Source organism: Centropristis striata, chromosome 1, assembly GCF_030273125.1.
Source record: "Centropristis striata isolate RG_2023a ecotype Rhode Island chromosome 1, C.striata_1.0, whole genome shotgun sequence".
NCBI classification, from domain to species: Eukaryota; Metazoa; Chordata; class Actinopteri; order Perciformes; family Serranidae; genus Centropristis; species Centropristis striata.
In genome coordinates this window covers 18,080,770-18,099,098 of record NC_081517.1, presented here as the reverse complement: position 1 = coordinate 18,099,098, position 18,329 = coordinate 18,080,770, and the positions used below count along the sequence as shown (strand labels likewise).

Sequence of the window (18,329 nt, the reverse complement as noted above, 5' to 3'; positions counted from 1 at the left end):
AAACCCCGAAAATACACTGTTTATCGCAGAAATAAACAGACATTTTTTTTTTCGAATTTGAACTTCCCGACAGTCCCTGAACGGATCATCGGTTACGAACTAAAGCGAAGTTTAAAATTGTGATATTTCTGTCAAAGTTGCAAAATATAATCCACATGGAATAACTATATACTGTTAAAAACATGAAATGTTACGCTCATCATCGTAGTGAGAAAAATGTGAAAAGAGCAAAAAACAAACAAAACAAAAAAACACACCCTAAAATGGCTTTGAGTTCAGAGGGAACTCCAGCGACTTGACTTATAAAATCAGTTTATTGTGATACTCCCTGGAAATTACACTGAATTACTATATGGATTTAAGTTACATTTATTACTTATATATGTCGAATCAAACAACGATGAAGCTGATAAAATCGCGGTGTATTTGGAGCAAAATAATATTACAGAGACAGATTTCTTAGTTACTCTCAAAGAAAATATAAATTATTATTTGTACAATTCTATGTATGCTTTTATTTACTTTGATTACTTTGTTTCTCCAAATACTCCATGTGGAGTTATTTGTGGTTGTAATAAAGTTTTTAACATAGGTTTTTAATGAAAGAAAAAAAAAAGAACTTCCGGTCCAAAACAATTATCCAATGAGAGTCCGTATTGAAAGAACGTCCCCGCCCTTTTTATTCTGCTGTGAGATCTAGCCAATAGCAGCCGAGTGTGCTGTTGACTGACGCTTTGTGTAGCCAATGAAACTCAGAAACAGAGGCCACGCTGACTTTTAGAGCAGCCACAACAAAAAAGTCCGCGTAAAGTGAATTACCAGCTGATGGCGTGTGGACGCGTACGAGTTGAAAGTTAAAAACGTGAGGTAGTGTTATACATTTGTTGCGGCAATAATGGCGACACGTAACATAAGGGTGTATGAGACAAACGACATGCTTGGCGACTACAAAGCTCCTTTAAGCGATGTGTCCGACTCCGAAGCATCGGACGTGCAGAGCGAAATGTCGTCCACTCACTCCGAGGATGAAGAAATGTCTCTGGATGAAGAAGACCTGTCATTCGACATGTAAGTGTTTGAGTGTGTTATGCTTTGTAGCTTGATGTTAAGGTTGTCACAATATCAGAAAATCAAGTTTCGACACCGTGCTGGTTTAAAAGGACACTCGACGCCCCTTTCGATACCACAGCAAACAATTCAGCCGGACGCATTCTAAACTTTCAAAGAATGTTTAGATTTTTTTTGTCTATTTAACACGCTGTGCACGGTGCTGGTACAGAGTATATGTTCTTCCGATTGTTTCACCTGGAAACACGTGGCAAGAGAGGGGCAGGAGGGTCGATGCCCCCATATTCAGAAAATGCCCTCTTGGTAGATAACACATTATCTCTCTAAGGTGCCCTCCAGTAGAAAAAAAATATGATGTTAGCCAACATTATTTAAACCAATGCGTCCCATATTGATCCATTTCTTTGCATAATAATCCATGATAGAATGTTTTCTTCCCCATTGCGTTCCCTTTTTTGGCCATCTTCCCCTCTGTCTCCCCTTTCACTCTGTATCTCTGCTAATACAGCCAAACATTTGCACACAAAAAATAACTTGTTGAATTGTTCTCCAAAGGGATGATGACGAAGAATCTCAAGGAGAAAGTTTTCACATGGATGATGAACTCTCATGCATTGAGGGGCTGGAGCCATCGGAAGAGTAAGTGGCCCATATTTATATTTACAGTAGATGGAGAAAGTGTAACGACGAGGTTTCGGCAACAGTTTTATAATTAAGTAAAACTAGAGACAATAGCTTAAAAAGGCAAGTAAACTGTTAAGCAGCAAAAACATTATACAGAAGCAAATAAATGCTTTTTTGTTGTTACATGTGAATTAGTTGTTAGTTTTTTATTTGTACATTTGGTGGTCATTTGTTAATCTGTTTGGTCTTGACCTGTTTCACACAGTGTTGGGGTTGGGCTTTGTTGTTTACAATCTACCTAGATATGTGGCAAACTCTGTGTGGGGGTTTGGGGTCTCCACACAGAGTGGTTGGTGGTCATTTGTTCATTCATGGGCCGACAGTGTGGGGGGTTGGGGGGACAGTATCAAGCAATCTCAGCCATTGTTCTCATGTACTGTGCTCTGACTTATTTATAGTGGTGAAAAACCAGATGAGCAGCCCAGGTAACAGTGTAAGATATAAATGAGTAAATAAGCGGAGCACCTTCTCTCACAGGCTGCTCCAGCTCACCTGTCAAAGGGACAGATATAAAAAGTCTTTCCTGCCACATGCCATCACACTGTACAGTAACAAATGATAGTCTGTTTCATTGCATACAGTCGTTATGCACTTTGTGTTTTTTATGCACACTGTTCATGGCACCTTATTTGTTTCACGGCACCAACATTTTTATACTGCATATTCATATTTGTTCTGCACTGGAATTCAACTCCTTAATACATACTCCTTCTTTAGACACTTTATTTTTTTTACATTAAATTTTATTGTATTTTTATATTTTATTGCTTGAAGTATGCCTAGGTTGTTTTTATTTAATTGTGTTGTCATTGTCTCTGTGTGTAATGCTGCTGCTACACTGTAATTTCCCAGCTTGGGATAAAGAAAGTATATCTATCTTATCTATCTATCTAATAATGAAGCATAACAGTTGACAGTAGCCTAAATAATCAAGTAAACAAACACCAAATAAAGTAACAAGCAAATAAATGTTCTTTTATTATTACATGTGAAATAATTTGTTAGTTTTTACCAAATAAAGTATAAAAAAGCAAATTATTGATATTTGTTATTACATGTTCAATAATTTGTTCGTAGACTGTAAACAACAAACTGTGGGGGTTTGGGGTCTCCACCCAGTGTGTGAGTAGGCCAACAGGGTGGGGGCTTGGGAGGACAGTATCAAGCAATCTCAGCCATTGTTCTCACGTACTGTGTGAAATACTAAATACTGATAATCTAATATTTATTTTCATTTCATCTACAGCAATGAAAAACAAGATGAGCCGCCCAGCAAACCCACTGCAGACCAAGATGCCACCCCCTCCTCATCACCTCAGGAGGAATCACAGCCAAGCCCCTCTGCTGCTGGACCACAGTTCAGCCCCCCCTCTTCTCCTCAGGAGGCCAGCTCTTCAACACCTAAGACAGTCTCGCATGGAAGGAAAAGAGCACGGTCTCCCTCACCACCACACACTGGCTCCAAAGCACAACAACGTTTACAGCTTCGTTGTCAGCTGCATTTACGAAGTGTTTCCACAACCATAATAAAAGTACGTACTCAGCCACAGTCAGCAACTCTAGCCAGGACTTGGAAAACGGAGAAGGATCAAGATGTATGTCCCAGCCCCAAGCCATTTAAACCTGCAAGAACCCCGGGACATCAGTTGAACTCGGACAGCTCTTACACTCCACTGGACTTGTTCAGACTGTTTTTCAGTGAGGATGTGGCTCAAACGATTTGCAGTAACACTAACAAACAGGCTGCCAAAAACATTGCAAAAGGCAGAAAATACACATGGACTGAACTCAACATCAAGGAGCTTTATACATTTTTGGGACTGACATTCTTCTTCTCGCTGGTGAAACTGCATAATATCTCTGACTACTGGAAAAAGAACACAATTTTCAGTGTGCCTTTCGCCGCAAACGTCATGTCACGGGACAGGTACAGGGTCATCTCATGGAACATCCACATGAGTGATCCTGAGGAAGATGTGGAGAATGACAAAAAGAAGGGGACCCCTGATTATGACCACCTGTTCCGTGTAAGGCCCATTCTAGACACAATCAAAAATGCTTGCAAATCATTTTACCACCCCAGGCAGAACATCTCCATCGACGAAAGGATGGCTGCTACAGAAGCTCGCACTGGAATGACCCAACACATGAAGGCTAAACCAGTCAAATCGGGCGTCAAACTCTTTGTTTTGGCAGACAGCCGCAATGGCTACACTGTGGACTGTGCTGTGTACACTGGAAAGTCCCAGATTGCCTCAGGTTTTGGAGTAGCCTATGACTCTGTAATGTCCCTGATAAATCCTGCATACCTGGGCTGTGGCTATCATCTTTTTGTGGATCATTTCTATACTAGTCCAAAACTGTTCTTGAAACTGTTCAAGCTTAACATTGGAGCATGTGGCACATACAGAGACAAGCAAAGCAACATCTTAACAAAAAAGGATCCAAGAGGCTCCATCAGGTGGATCCGCCGCAACCCACTGGTTTTTGTAAAGTGGATGGACACACGTGAGGTAAATGTCTGCTCAACAATCCACTCTGCATTCTCTGGCGAAACAGTGAACAGGAGAGCAAAAACTAAGTCTGGCAACTGGGTCACAAGAGCCATCCCATGCCCAACACCTGTCATTGAATATAATAATTACATGGGAGATTTGGACATGTCAGATCAGCTTATACAATATTATTCTGTTCACCACAGAACCGTGCACTGGTACCAGAAGTTGTTGTATCATTTAGTGGACATTGCAGCTACAAACAGCTACCTCCTTCACAAAGAGCTCTGCATGGAGAAGAAGGAGCAGCCCATGGCCCACATAGCCTTCCTGCAGAAGCTGACAACCCAACTGTGTAATGTCACTATCACGATTCCTCTTGCAAAGACAAAGTCTATCCATGTACCTATAATAATTAGTGAGCAGACTGAAAAAAGCAAAAGAGCTTCTTATGGACGTAGGGGCTGTGTGCTCTGCAGGATAAGCAGAAAGGTCCAACAGGCTACCCCCTGGAAATGCAAAACATGTAAAGTGGCCCTCTGTGTCATTGCAAACAGGAACTGCTTTGAGAAATGGCATAGCTAAGTTTTTGTAAAAGGCAGACAGATGGATGTCTGGACTTTTTTGTAAATAAATGCAAATAGCTTTTGATGTGTTTTTTTTCCTCTCTGTTCCTAAAGCCTGAAAATACATTTTCAAATGCCCAAGATATTTCCTGTGATGTGTTTGTGATTTAAATAAATTCCTGTAAAATCCAATTTACATTTGGTTTTCCTTTGTCTTTAGGGTTATATAAATGTGTATACATTCATGTGACATTACTGCAAAACCTGTATTCTGACAGCACTAGTTATAGCAGCTCTAAATTACTATTATTGCTAGACCTTAATGATCAGCATTGTTAACTTTACACATGATGCCAGATATTTACCCACTGTGGGTTTTATGTAAATAAAGTAGTCTGGTATTGATTGCAATACACAAACCTTTCATTGGCACAATTTAAAAAACAAAACAAGTAATGAACTTTTGGTGCCAAGCTGATTTTAGTGCACATCAGATAGATTATTGAAAAAATATTAAAAAATAATTATTTTAGAATAAAAAGTAAATTGATCAAATTAACAGTACTTTGGGAGACATACGGGCCCGACGGGGGCGTCCATCCGCCCGGTTTCTCCCCTGGTGCCTCTGAGATGTTCTGCACCTCTACTGGACAGTGATGAGGCCAATATACTGAGGTGACCTGCCTCCATCATGTTTGTTGTTGTTGTTCTTGTCACCATCGTAATTATATGACTATTTTGGACACTTGCTAAAAACAGTGTGGACAGTCAGCCCTAAAAATCGGATTTGAGTAGGAATCTGATTTGAATCAGATTCGCCTGTAGTCTGAACGCGGCCTTAAAGGTTCCTTCTGGCGTCACAATCACTCGCATCCAATGAGAATCCGTATTGAAAGAAAGTCCCCGCCCTTCTTATTGTTGTAAAGATCCAGCCAATAGCAACCGAGTGTGCTGTTGACTGAAGCTTTGTGGAGCCAATGAAATTACGAATACAAGGACGCTGCTTTTGAGTTTGCTTTGGCCACAAAGCAGTCTTGGTGCAATATTGCCCACACTAGTTTAATGCATCCAGAAATATTAAAGGGTGGGCCATCTTGTAGACTGCTGTGCTGTTTTTTAAGGGTACAATGATGGAGCAACCATTATGTCCTTGGAAAAAGGAGAATTACTCAGTTTTCCTAAGAATATTATACTGATTTAACCTGATGACTAAAGAGCATGAGCAACGAGAATAGCATCAGGTAAGTGGAAATAAATCAAGTGGTTGGATGTTATGTTTTGGGGGTATTTCTAACAGAAGAGAGGAGCAGGTGAAGTTTGGCAGTGAGTGGAAGGAGAAACCTGCAGGATGAGGTTGACATGCTGGAGAAGACTGCAGGAGACTGGTGAGCAGACTGACATGCTGCAAACAAAATACCTACTCAGGGTGAGTATAACAAATAACAAAACCGACAGTAGGTGGCAGGAGACTTCAGGTAGTCTAAAGTTTGATGACTCAGTAGGGAAAGGAAGCAGCCAGGGAGGATGCAGTCGAGGGAACAGTCTTATGATGCAGAGAGAGAACACTGCAAATTGCCAAGTCATGTTGTCACATGTGTGAACCTTGAGAATTACTGTTTTTAATTATTAAAGTTCTGCTGCCATCATTTGTTGAAGGTAAGACACCATAAGCAAAAACTGTTTTTTTTACAGTTCAATTTTGATATTTTGGACTTTTTATGCTTCTTTTAGGCTATTTTTGCTGTCTTCCTTCAGACTAGTCGAATGCAAATGTACAAAATACACATTAAGGTGTTTGATTTACTACAAGCCTGATTCCAGAAGCATCGGGATGCTGTGAAAAAGTAATAAAAGTAGAATGCATTTATTTTGAAAATCCTTTGCAGCCTACATTCTCAAACTCAAAGTGGGACACTCGTTTTTTGTAAATATATACACTTATTCTGAATTTGATGCATTCTGTTTTACACATTGATGTGTGTGATGCATTTTACACAGCATCAAAACCTTTTTAGAAACAGGTTTGTACACTTTTTTTACACTATTTGCATCATATTTCTCTTAAATTCACCAAAAGTTGGCATACACTGCGACATATTCAAACATAATATTTCAGAAACATACAAAAAACAATAGTCTTAAGTTTCATGGTGATATCTATTAATTAAAGTGGTACTGCACATTTAAACATGTTTTTGAGCAGTAAACTAAATTAAATGACTAAATATAACCGTTCTGTCGCATTAAATATTGCAGTTTCTTACCAACACATGAAAATTGGCATTTTATGGTTTAAAGTTGAACTTCGAAGGCCAATGCTAACATAGAGTCCGCTGGTTGGAACGTATGTTTCATCACTGCTCCCTGCCTTCCTTTGAGCCCTTTGCCCACTTGTGGCAGTAGAGTGGAGTTAAGCTCAGGAATTATGGAATTTTGCAATATCTATCTTTACCATTTTCTCAAAATAAGGGGTACAGAGATTTGTTCATATATTGTTCATAGCCTGATTTATACAGCATACATATTTATCTTTTTTTTTTTTGCCTTTCTTCCCTCTGTAAATTACATTTTTAACTTTTTTGAAAATAATGCTTATTAGCTTATATTAGGCAAATAAATAAGATAAAGATAAGATACATTTAAAGAATGTAGTTAAATTAATGTACAATAATCTTACAGTACTGTAAAAAAAAAAAAAAAAAAAAAAAAAAAAGAGTGAATGTTCTTTTGGATAAAAAGAAAAAAATTATTTACTAGATCCCTAACATAAAAAGAATATTGTTAATGCTTTAGTCAAGCTTCAATTTTTATACACACAACTTAAAAAATATTTGAAATGCATTAGTTTATGTACATTTTAGCTACATTATATCTGCTGTGTCATTTTAAAGAATAATAGAAAAAAAGTATTAATAGTACAATAAATTTGACCGAATCTGACTGAAATTCGGAAGTATATTGTGTCAGTGTTTGTTGTGAACTTCTCCAATGTTTGAATAAACTTCTTTTTACTTTAACCACAAAATCCTTTTCTCTGTTTCCTGTTTTACAAACCTTCGCTACTCAGAGTAAAATACCCTTTATACTGAATGAATCACTTTCCGTCATACTGAATTGAGTGTGTCGATGTGCCATGTGGTTATCAAACTGGTTTAACTTGATCTCTGTGTGTGTGCATGCCATGGCGTGTGTGTGTTCATGTGTTGCACGTACACATAAACACCAGTTCTCAGAGCAGCTTCTGTTCAGAATCTGATGTTTCCTATCAACATTTTGACTTCTGCTCATCATTTGCTTGTTATTTCTTACGTTTAGCATTTTAGCAAATTGGCAGACTACCTTGAAATAAATTATTAGATATATTAAGGAAATGTAGCACCTTTGAAAGCCTTAAAACAAATCTCCTTTCTTCAGGTCTGTTTATGGTCAACCCTTATTATGCTGTGCACACATGATGCCTGGGTTGGGTGCGACTTTACTTTCCCTGATAAGCTATTTAGAATTCAAAGTCAGGTGCTGCTCTAAGTTAAACATACTTGTGTTAGAGTCTAAATAGCTTTATCGAGGACAAAGCTTGAAGGTTATATATCCTAAAACAAATACTAGGGAGGTGTAACCTGCGGAACACGAATCAGACGTAACTTTATACTCGTGTCTCTGTCTTTCTCTTTTCTGTCCCTTTCACACACAGAAAATCTGAGTGTAAACGCCACAAACACACAAACATACATACATGAACAAACCAATTGCAGCCCACGCTTGAAGCAAAAAAAACAACCTTGTCCGTCCCACTTGTGCAGCACAGAGGAGTGAACCATAATTACCTGTGTCATCATCACAAGACAACACTCCCTTCAGCAGTTTGCTTGCAGCACCTGTGTCTCAGGTGTCAAGAAAGAGACAGAGAGAATTAAACAGCGGCACTTCACGGCTCCTGAAGAGCTCCAGCTACAAATAAGATTGGGTAAGATTGATTTCATGTCATTATGTCATTTTATGTCCTTGCCAAGTCTGTCGCTGCAACCAAAAGGATCCCATCATCATTTATGTGTTTTTGTCATTGACAGATCTGTTCAGATTGACTGTTGTTTATCCTTATTTATGAGAAACAGGAATAGGGTATTGCTAAGTTTATGGTGTATACTGGCAGATAATCACAATGACAGTAAGGTTAAAAAATCACTTAAAGTCTATTATAATCTGGTCCTTTTTGTTGTGTGAGTGTGTGTCTCTGGTAACAACATGCCGTTTGGGGATTTGAGCAGCGGGAATAATAAGTTCTGCCTCATTAAACTGGGTTAGGGTGTGCTCAAACCTATGTGAGCTTAATTAAACAATTGCCTTCTCAATAACCCTGAGAACAAAGAAAAATAAATGTATTACGGGAAATTCAGATGATGTAATGACTGAGTGTAGTTGGGGTCAATGAAAAGAATAAAGTTATTCAGTTACTCAGTTATTGACTGAAGGATTATTTTAAAGAATAAGAAAAGCTGTAGGGAAGAGAAAAAATAAATAATGAAAAAAAAAGGGTAAAAATAAATAAATATCATTATTTAAAAATAATATTGTTATATAATTATAATAATATAATTTAAATAATATATAATACTATTCTATTAAGAGAATTAAGGAAAAGTAGAGTAATACGCAATAAATAAATATATATTTAAAAAAAGATATGTTCACATAAATAAATGAAAAAATAAATTAAATGCTTAGAATTATTATTTTATATTAACTTGTCTTAATACCACTTTCCATAACAATTCAAACATAATGGAGATAAAATACCCAGAGCTTATATAAAAATAGGAGACAGAACATGAAAAGGATAAGACATGTTGGAAATTAAATGTTCTCCTAGTTTTGAGAAGGGATTTAAAAGAAAGTCAGTGTAACCTGTAACCCAATTTCATATTCAGTTTTTTTTCTTCTGCTTTCATATTATGGACACAAAACAATAAGGAAGTGGGAATATTTGTATGTCGATAGGTGAAGTCATTTAACCAGCTTTGTTTGGCATTTTCAAATAATTCACAGCACTCCTTTGAAGCTCCAGCTCTTAGAAATAGCAAACTAGTCATTAATAATCTAATAAACAGTGTTTGTTTTTCACCTGCCAGAACTACAAATGTATGTGGAGAAGGATTGATCCTGAACAAACACTTGAAAGTTTAACCAACTATTTATTCTAACATGTCGCAATATGTGAAGGAAGAAATCAGTGGGTGAAAGTGTTGAGAGGAAACTTCATTTGAATACCTGTTTTACAAACTTCACTCTCATCCAACTTATTGAAGCTTGCATAACTCCACTGCACTCTATCACCACAGCGTCAAACGGCAAACAGACAAAATGAATGACCAGTTGGTGAAGATCGTGAAGCAGCAAGTGAGCTAATGAGACACATATTTCCTAGAGGACAATCTTTATATACAGTCTAAAGTTACAACGGTATTATTTGGCCATGTTTGGCTCAGACGCATCAACTACAATAGATTTATTTTAGCAATATAAAATGTATAACACCGATTCCAAAAAAAGTTGGGAAGCTGTGTTTACGAAAATGAAAATTTCAGTTTAAACTTAGATCATTAAAACTAGTGCAGTATCTGTAGGAAGTTTGTATTTATATAATGGGAGATTAAGTAGATTTTTCAATTATGGCCAAATGAGTTTGTGTGTGAAGGTGGGGGGTACAATGAGGTGTAATACTCTTGCGTAGTGTTAATATATGAACACGATTAGCTGATTTACTATATTGCATGTAAGTATCTCATATCAAATGATTATGGGCATTACGCTAAGCAACATGAATATCATCCCTGAATTACATAGTAATGAAACATAAGAAGTGAATAAAGCTAATTCTTCGCTTAGCATGCTAATCATGAATAACAGAATTTGCACATTACCTGCACACCACTACAACGTCTGCAACTCCATAAAACACTTACTTTTCATAAGGTACGCACACCATCCAGCACATACACATTGAACATTGATATTCACTGGAAACTATTTGAATATTATTGGAAAATCGAACCTTGTAGCATGCTTTAAAACTCTGAAAGATAGGTAGGCTAAATAGACATACAGATGAGATGAGTCAGGGTGGAAATCCAGAGTGAATTGTGTTACTGACCAGGTGTAGGCCTATCACACAATCTGAACCTCTAACCGACATAATCTTGCCCATGACAATTATTTTGGTTATTTTCCGTGGCAATCAGCAACATGGAGGAGAACTCAAGCAGCTTGTATCCACAAATATGCCAAGTCTGTCATTTGGACACATTGGACACACTAAAACGTGGCATTTTTGCATCAAGCAATGCTTTGATCTCAGTTCAAAATATTCAATAAATAGCCACAAAATAGTTAATCTGTGTGTATCCTTAATTTCTTTAAAATCTCAAAGATATGCACTCTTATTAGAAAGAATATTACAGCTTTTATAGTTGAGCATAATTACAATAGAGACCATGTCAGTGAACTATGAGGGCAAAAAACAAATTAATCACTTTTTAATTGTAATTGAGGTAAAATGTTCAATTAATCGTGATATTGATTTGAGGTCATTTTGCCCAGCCCTATATCGACACCAGCAAGCCCTGTTGGGGACTGTTTGGCTTAACAACTTTACAAGGAGAAAACACATCCATGTTGTGTTTCCAGCTTGGGTGAGATTTGGTTCTTGGTTAAGCTTTGGGTATACTCCCTGGCAAGGAACGCAAGTCAATGCAATGTCATCTTAAGTGACGAAAACAACTGTGTGTTTTATGTGTTGTCACTTTACCATGACAGAAGCTGAGAGACGTGACACATTGTGAGACTACATTTACCTTTGACTCTCTTTTCTTGTGACATAATTTATCCAAAAAATCACCCTGCTTTTGATGGATCAATATGAAATCGGCTGTAGATTAAGGTATTAGTGACAAATACTGGAGCTATTTCTGTTAAACAGGATGTGTCTTTGTTCCGGTTCCATTTAGCATTTCAGTATATTTTTTTTTTGTGCAGCATCATGTTGATGCTGTCTTTGTGTTCATTGTTTGGACTTGAATGGTGTTGAGTTTCAGCATTCTTTCCAGTGATCCATCTATTGTTTCTTCATCTTTGTACCGCTAAGTTAAAGGTCACTATCCAACAGCCACTCCCTGATTCATATCTGCCACAAAACATACAGGTTTCAAACCTGCATGAATGTTAAGCACATAGTGATGACAGCAATTGGGCAACGATGATCTGACTGAAAATATGTTTAAACAAATCTGACTTGACATGAGCAAAAAGTGGCCAGACTCTTGATTACATAAGATTTCATGCTGTACTTGCTGTTCTCAAAGCAGGCTGATATAAAAAAAATGTTCTTGCCATATCTTTGAATTTACCTTCAGAGAAAGAGAACTGTGGGATTTTTAGTTTTGTAATTCAGACGTCTGATCCTCTTTTTAGTCTCTTAGTGTTTGTTGGTGTGGCGTCTCACTGTGTCACCTGCTGTCTCTGATTTTCCTCCCCAGTGAATTTCAGCACAAAGCCCTCTCGTCCCATGAGACTCGTCACATCATGAGATCAACCAACCTGTTCCTGCTGGTTTACCTATTGTGGAGCTGCTTTGGTAAGAGCAGACTTTGGTGTCTTTTCTCCCTTAAAGGACAAAGCTGGTGAAAATGTCTTATAAAATACTTCAGATAGCTGCATCATGTCACTGGCTGTCATTCCCCTTCATCACAGTGAAAAAATAGCTCATACAGTGCTTAACGAATTTATTAGATCACCTGTCTTAAAAACGAGAAGACATAAATATTTTAGAAATCTTGTTTAAAACTAAATTGTTGTTGCCATTTCTTTGGCAAATAACAAACTGAATTCACCTTTGTATAACCAGATTTGAGCCCGAAATGAATCAAGCAGAACTTTCAACCATTAAAACTCATTTTTCTGTTCAGGAGTGCAAGTAGATAACTATACTTTGATATCTTAATCAAGAAATAAAAATAATAATGTGCTTTACTATTTTTACAGTTTTTTGTAAAACAGTAAATTTGAAAACTCATGGATAACAATAATAATTATATTTTAGCATTAAAATATCATTTGGTTAAAGAGCTTTTACATACTGCTCTATTAACCATTACAGAAACATAAAAAATGATTTTGGTAAATACTAATGCTGTAAATTAAGGACAGCTGTGGCTCAAACCGCTGGTCTAATAAACTTGTTAAGCACAGCACATCTCACAGTGTTTTTGGACATTATAAGGCAGACCCTATATTGTTATTTTACTCTAAATGGGGCTATAATTTACACATTGAACATCATGCTGTATTGACGAAGACTTTAATCTAGCAATTGAGAACTTTAAGTTATTAGGAAAATGTTTACTGAGGTAATAAATCAAGTGAGAAGTAGGGTCATTTTCTTATAAACCTCTATACAGATGGATTGCCAGTAATTTGTGTAATTTTTTACAAATAAAAAACACTTCTTTAAATTTTTTTTTTTTTTTGATTTTATGCATATAGTTGTCAGTTCTTTATTCGATTAGAGTTTCCTAAACATAAAGAAATTGGAATATAAAAAAATGTATAATACAAAGCCCTATTGACAATACTGGTTAAAAGGATTAAATCGCTGTTGGTTTTGGTCTTTGCACTAGTTTGATTATCTCTACACAGGAACTCCAATATAATTTACAGCTACTGCACGTATCTTGTCTTTCTTGGTCGCTTTTGTTTTGCAGCAGTATGCTTTTTTTCAAATTATTTCTTTGATATGTCATTAAGTACAGACAACCAAGCACATATCATAGTTGTATTCAGTACAGATAAACTGGAATTTAAGAGTTCAAATCTGGAGCTTCTTTATCAGTTGGGACCATTTTGAAATTCAACAATCTACAAAGAGTTATATAAATAATGAATTAGAAAACAGATGAAACAGGATTTTTAAAAAAGCTGTTACCTTTAAAACATAAATGATAAAACATGTCCAAATCTAGTTTAAGTCCTTCTAATTCTATTCAATCGGCTTTAATAATGAACTTTTTTCTTCTCCTCACAGGGGGAACACTTGCACAAAGGTAAGATCAAATTGTGAAATGAAAAAAAACAACACAACAACTTCATTATAAAACTAGTGGAGCATAAAATGTTCTTTCCACTTATAAAGACACCCTGTTCTAATTGCAATGACATGTGTCATCCCTTTTCTCTGAACTATTGCCTTGTTTGTTTCGTCACTGGTGGAAAACTACAGATATGGAAACTGCACCGCATCACAATCATGTGCTCAGGTGAGTGAAGCTTTCATATGCTGTACAAACAATTCATTTAAGGTGTTTTTTATTGTAATAAGTAAAAACAATCTTCCACTGGAACAAGTGAAAATACCCATGTTAAGATTTCTTAATATTAGATTTTTTATTAATTGTAATAATAAGATATTTTGATCAGAAATTAGACAAATATCCTTAAGAGTTTGCTTTTTTCAGTGCTATGAACAAAAACAAAAAATGTTAAAGAGAAATTCTATCTAAAAATGTATTACCTCTATTTTTAAGTATTATTATTCTGATAAATGTGGATATATCATCATAATCAAATCCCATCTGAAGCTTCAGGTACAGACGTCATCTGATTTTTATCTGTTCTTTAAGGGCAATTTCTCAGATTGTTTTCTAAAGAACAAATGATAACAACATTTTTGTCTGGGGTGGATATGATATGTATTGTTTTTTATCATTCAAAGCCAGCATCTTTTCAGTATCAGCAAAATAGCTCCAGAGCTTTTTATTTATTATTTATAATTGATGTCATGATTTGCTGGGGTCTGCTGGGACGTATTTGGCAGCAACTTTATATAAGTCTGTGGTCTAGGGTAATTGATTGAGATATTTATACCTCATAATAATATTTAGCTCCAGGACATATGACTTCACTGTCACATGATTCTTGGAAAACTGCCCAAATCACATGCCAACAAGATCAAAATAGTTTTTTCATATTGTTCAGATTTATGTGATGGAGCTCCATAAAATACAAAGTTTATCAAAAGATCTGGTGACTGCGGTGAAGGAATGATTAATACTGGTAGTAAGAACAACATTCAATACCGTTAAAAGCACCATCTGAGGAAACGGTTTTCAGTGAGTAAACACCAGATAAAATTATATAAATATATAAAAATAATAATAAATTTAATAATAAAAATAAATAAATGGATACTAAAAATAAATACAAATATAGATCATAATTAAAAAATGGTAATGATCATTTAAAAAAAAAAGCTAGACTAAATAAGTAGGTCTTGAGTCATATTATACAATTAGATTATATAAGTGCGTGCCAGCTTTTAAAAACAAAGTGTCCTTTGTGTCCAACATCCTACAGAGGAACAAAGACAACAGACATAGTTATTTTTTAACACAAAACTACAGGTGTAAATAATACCACAAGTGATGGCTTTGTTCCAGTTAGCCATGGCAACGAGCCAGGATGCAAAATAGTGCCCTGGTACATGTAAAACTAAATGGATAAGAGTTTTATTAATATTATTATGAATGATATCTGTGGTTTTACTGCTATTTTATGTCAGAGTTTCTACAATGTAGAAATACTATGGATAAGATTTTTATGTGACAATATTTCACTCCAAACTGTTGTGAAGTAGCAGTATAAAGTAGCATAAAATTGAAAGACAAGGTAAAGTGCAAGTGTGTTGAAATTGCATTTAGTTAACTGGTAACTGCTTGGTTAAATCCAGCATGACTAGTTTGCCAGATCAGTAATGCAGTGACTTGCTACATAAGGCTTTGTAACAGCTGGGAACCAACTGTTCCAAAACAGCACATTAAGTGATACATAATATGAACTCACTATGACTTTTGGCTTAGTATTTATGAGCTCTGATTTCTTTGGAAAGAACCTTTCTAATTCCTAGTGTAGTTCTAGCTCTAGCTTGGTTCAATATTACTGTATATCAAATTGTTTCCTTATTGTTCAAGTTTTCCATTCCTCCTGTATTCCTAGATGCCAGATCCTACCTCTCACTTCCTTCACTGTGTGGGATTGCCAGAGACAGACACGGGGAGGGACCACATGCGGAGGCTGAAAGAAATGCTTGAGGCGACGATGGATGTCTATACCTTCATGGTACGGCCAACTGCTGACAGGAATGTTCCTCAGTAGACACATGATGGAAGGAATGCTGTCCCGAATACCAACCTGACCAGTTGGTTTTGTAATGCCGTTTTTTTGTTTTCTCACAAAACAACATTCGTACTTTCCAGACTGTGACAGGTTGGCGGTGTGGTTTCTTTCTATAACAACTATTATGTTACTGAACGCAGAGAAGACATTGCAGGGAAAAAACAATAACAAAGAGATATCCCCATGAAACTTCATCAGCTGATTATTTATATTAAGACAATTATTATTTTTGTGTGTTTATTTCCCAAGTTTTTTTTTCAAGGTTATGTTTAAATATGCGAATAAGGCTTTACTGCTAACTTTTGGTTAATTAAGAACAAATCTCAATAGAATTGTCGTAAAAAATAAACGCCTAAATGTATATATAGCCCAAAATCTTTAAATTCACTTCTGGATGAAAAGGTGTTTTTGCCTGTAGTATCTTTTGAAAAGTATAGATGCTGTATGTAACCATTAAAACAGAATTGCTCATTTAATATTCAAGTGAATACTGTATAAAGACAACATGTTTAGTGCTTTACCTTATCAACTTCATGGATTTAAAAAAAAAAATACTTATTGTGCATTTAAGTGGATGTTCACCTTAATTAAACAATAATTATATGGTACAGTTTTTCAATTGAATATATGTCAAAAAATAATGTGTATTTTTCACCCACATAACATGAATATATTATAACAAATTCTTTTTCCTTTTTTTAATCACAAATACAGAAGTCTAGCACGTCAGGAGTGCCACTTCTTAGCCTTCAGGGGGAGCTGGAGATAAACCCCAGAGCAGACCCCTTCAAGAACGAAGACCTGGTCAAGATGTGGATAGAGGTCAAGATAAAACCGCTGCTGAAATCCATCACCAAACACTTACTGTCCTGCTTCAGCACTAAGAGCTTCAGCTGCTCCACCTACCAGACTGTGTATGTTTGAGTCGCTGCGTTTCTGCAAGTTTCTCTTACCTTTGTTACAAAAACTGTATCTTACTATCTCATTTCTTTTTGCAGGGTGAGGGAGCTGAGCTACTATTATTCTAAGATGGATCCAGTCAGACGGAGGTGGATCTACGCATTCTTTATGTACCCATTTCTGTCTCGAGACGGAATATCTGGTAAAGCTTTTATATGTCTAATTTTATTTCAGTTTTGTACTATTTCAAGCAACAATTTTGGTTTGAAAAACAACTTTATTGTGAGAGCAAACACAGCCAAGCAATTCTTATCATAGCTGTTTTTTGAGACATGCAGACATGCTCAGCTGCAACAAGAAATAGGACATAAGTAAAATATACTACTGTATTAAATCAGCCTTGAACCTTGCAAGATTAATCCTGATATAAAGTCGACTGGTTGGGACTTATCTATTTATTAAAATGTTATAAAAAATACCTGCCTCCCTCTGAGTTCATGAGCCATTACGCACTCATTTTTTTTTTTTTTTTTTTTTTTTTTTTACCATTTTTCAAAATTTTGCAGTAAGTGGAGTTAGGCTCAGACTTGGGAATGCAGTAACACTGATAGAAATTAGTAGTAGTAGGTTCACAGTAGCATACATGTGACAAAATACATAATAAATTGTAGAAGATTTCTTCTATATCTGTACACATGTTGATGTTTTGTACGTGCGTGATCTTTGTGCAGGTTGTGCGAGCCGATATGAGAGCAGTGAGGAGTGGTTGATGAAGAATTTTGGCGCCTTCAGAGCCATGGCCCGGATGAAGGACTTTTCAACACTCAACTTGGTCTTCAGTGGAGTGAGTTCACTTGAGTTTACCCGATTTACAATGGCAGTCAACCTCACAGCGACAGCGTCTTTTTATTTAGTTTATCACGGTTCTACGTCAATATCTTAAACCCTCCTCTCTCCTTCCTCGTTTTTTCTCCACTGCAGTTGGAGGTCCTTGACCTGCTGTCTCCAGCGCAGAAGGCCGAGCTGATGCTACGGCCTGAGGTTGCAGGTTTAGAAAACGGCACCCTGAGCCTGGTCTTCCACAGTTTGTTGACAGGGGGCCCTGGCCCTCACCCCACCACCGGCCCTGGAGGTGGCTACAACTCGACAACTTCTGGAGATGAACACTACAGGACGACTCCTGGAGGTGGACACTACAGGACGACTCCTGGAGGTGGACACTACAGGACGACTCCTGGAGGTGGAAACGACAGGACGACGCCTGGAGGTGGACACTACAGGACGACTCCTGGAGGTGGACAAGCCCAGACAACTCCTGGAGGTGGACACTACAGGACTACTCCTGGAGGTGGACACTACAGGACGACTCCTGGAGGTGGACACCACAGGACAACTC

At 36.8% G+C, this 18,329-nt stretch overlaps 1 protein-coding gene across 1 annotated transcript; it reads left to right on the top strand.

The window, feature by feature from the left end:
* Nucleotides 1–733: 733 nt before the first annotated feature.
* On the top strand, nucleotides 734–4,997 carry LOC131967823 (piggyBac transposable element-derived protein 4-like). The gene is made up of 3 exons (XM_059328723.1): nucleotides 734–1,068; nucleotides 1,624–1,707; nucleotides 2,999–4,997. Exons 1-3 carry the CDS (start codon nucleotides 896–898, stop codon nucleotides 4,830–4,832), a joined length of 2,091 nt encoding a protein of 696 aa, XP_059184706.1. The 5' UTR covers nucleotides 734–895; the 3' UTR covers nucleotides 4,833–4,997.
* Nucleotides 4,998–18,329: the final 13,332 nt, after the last annotated feature.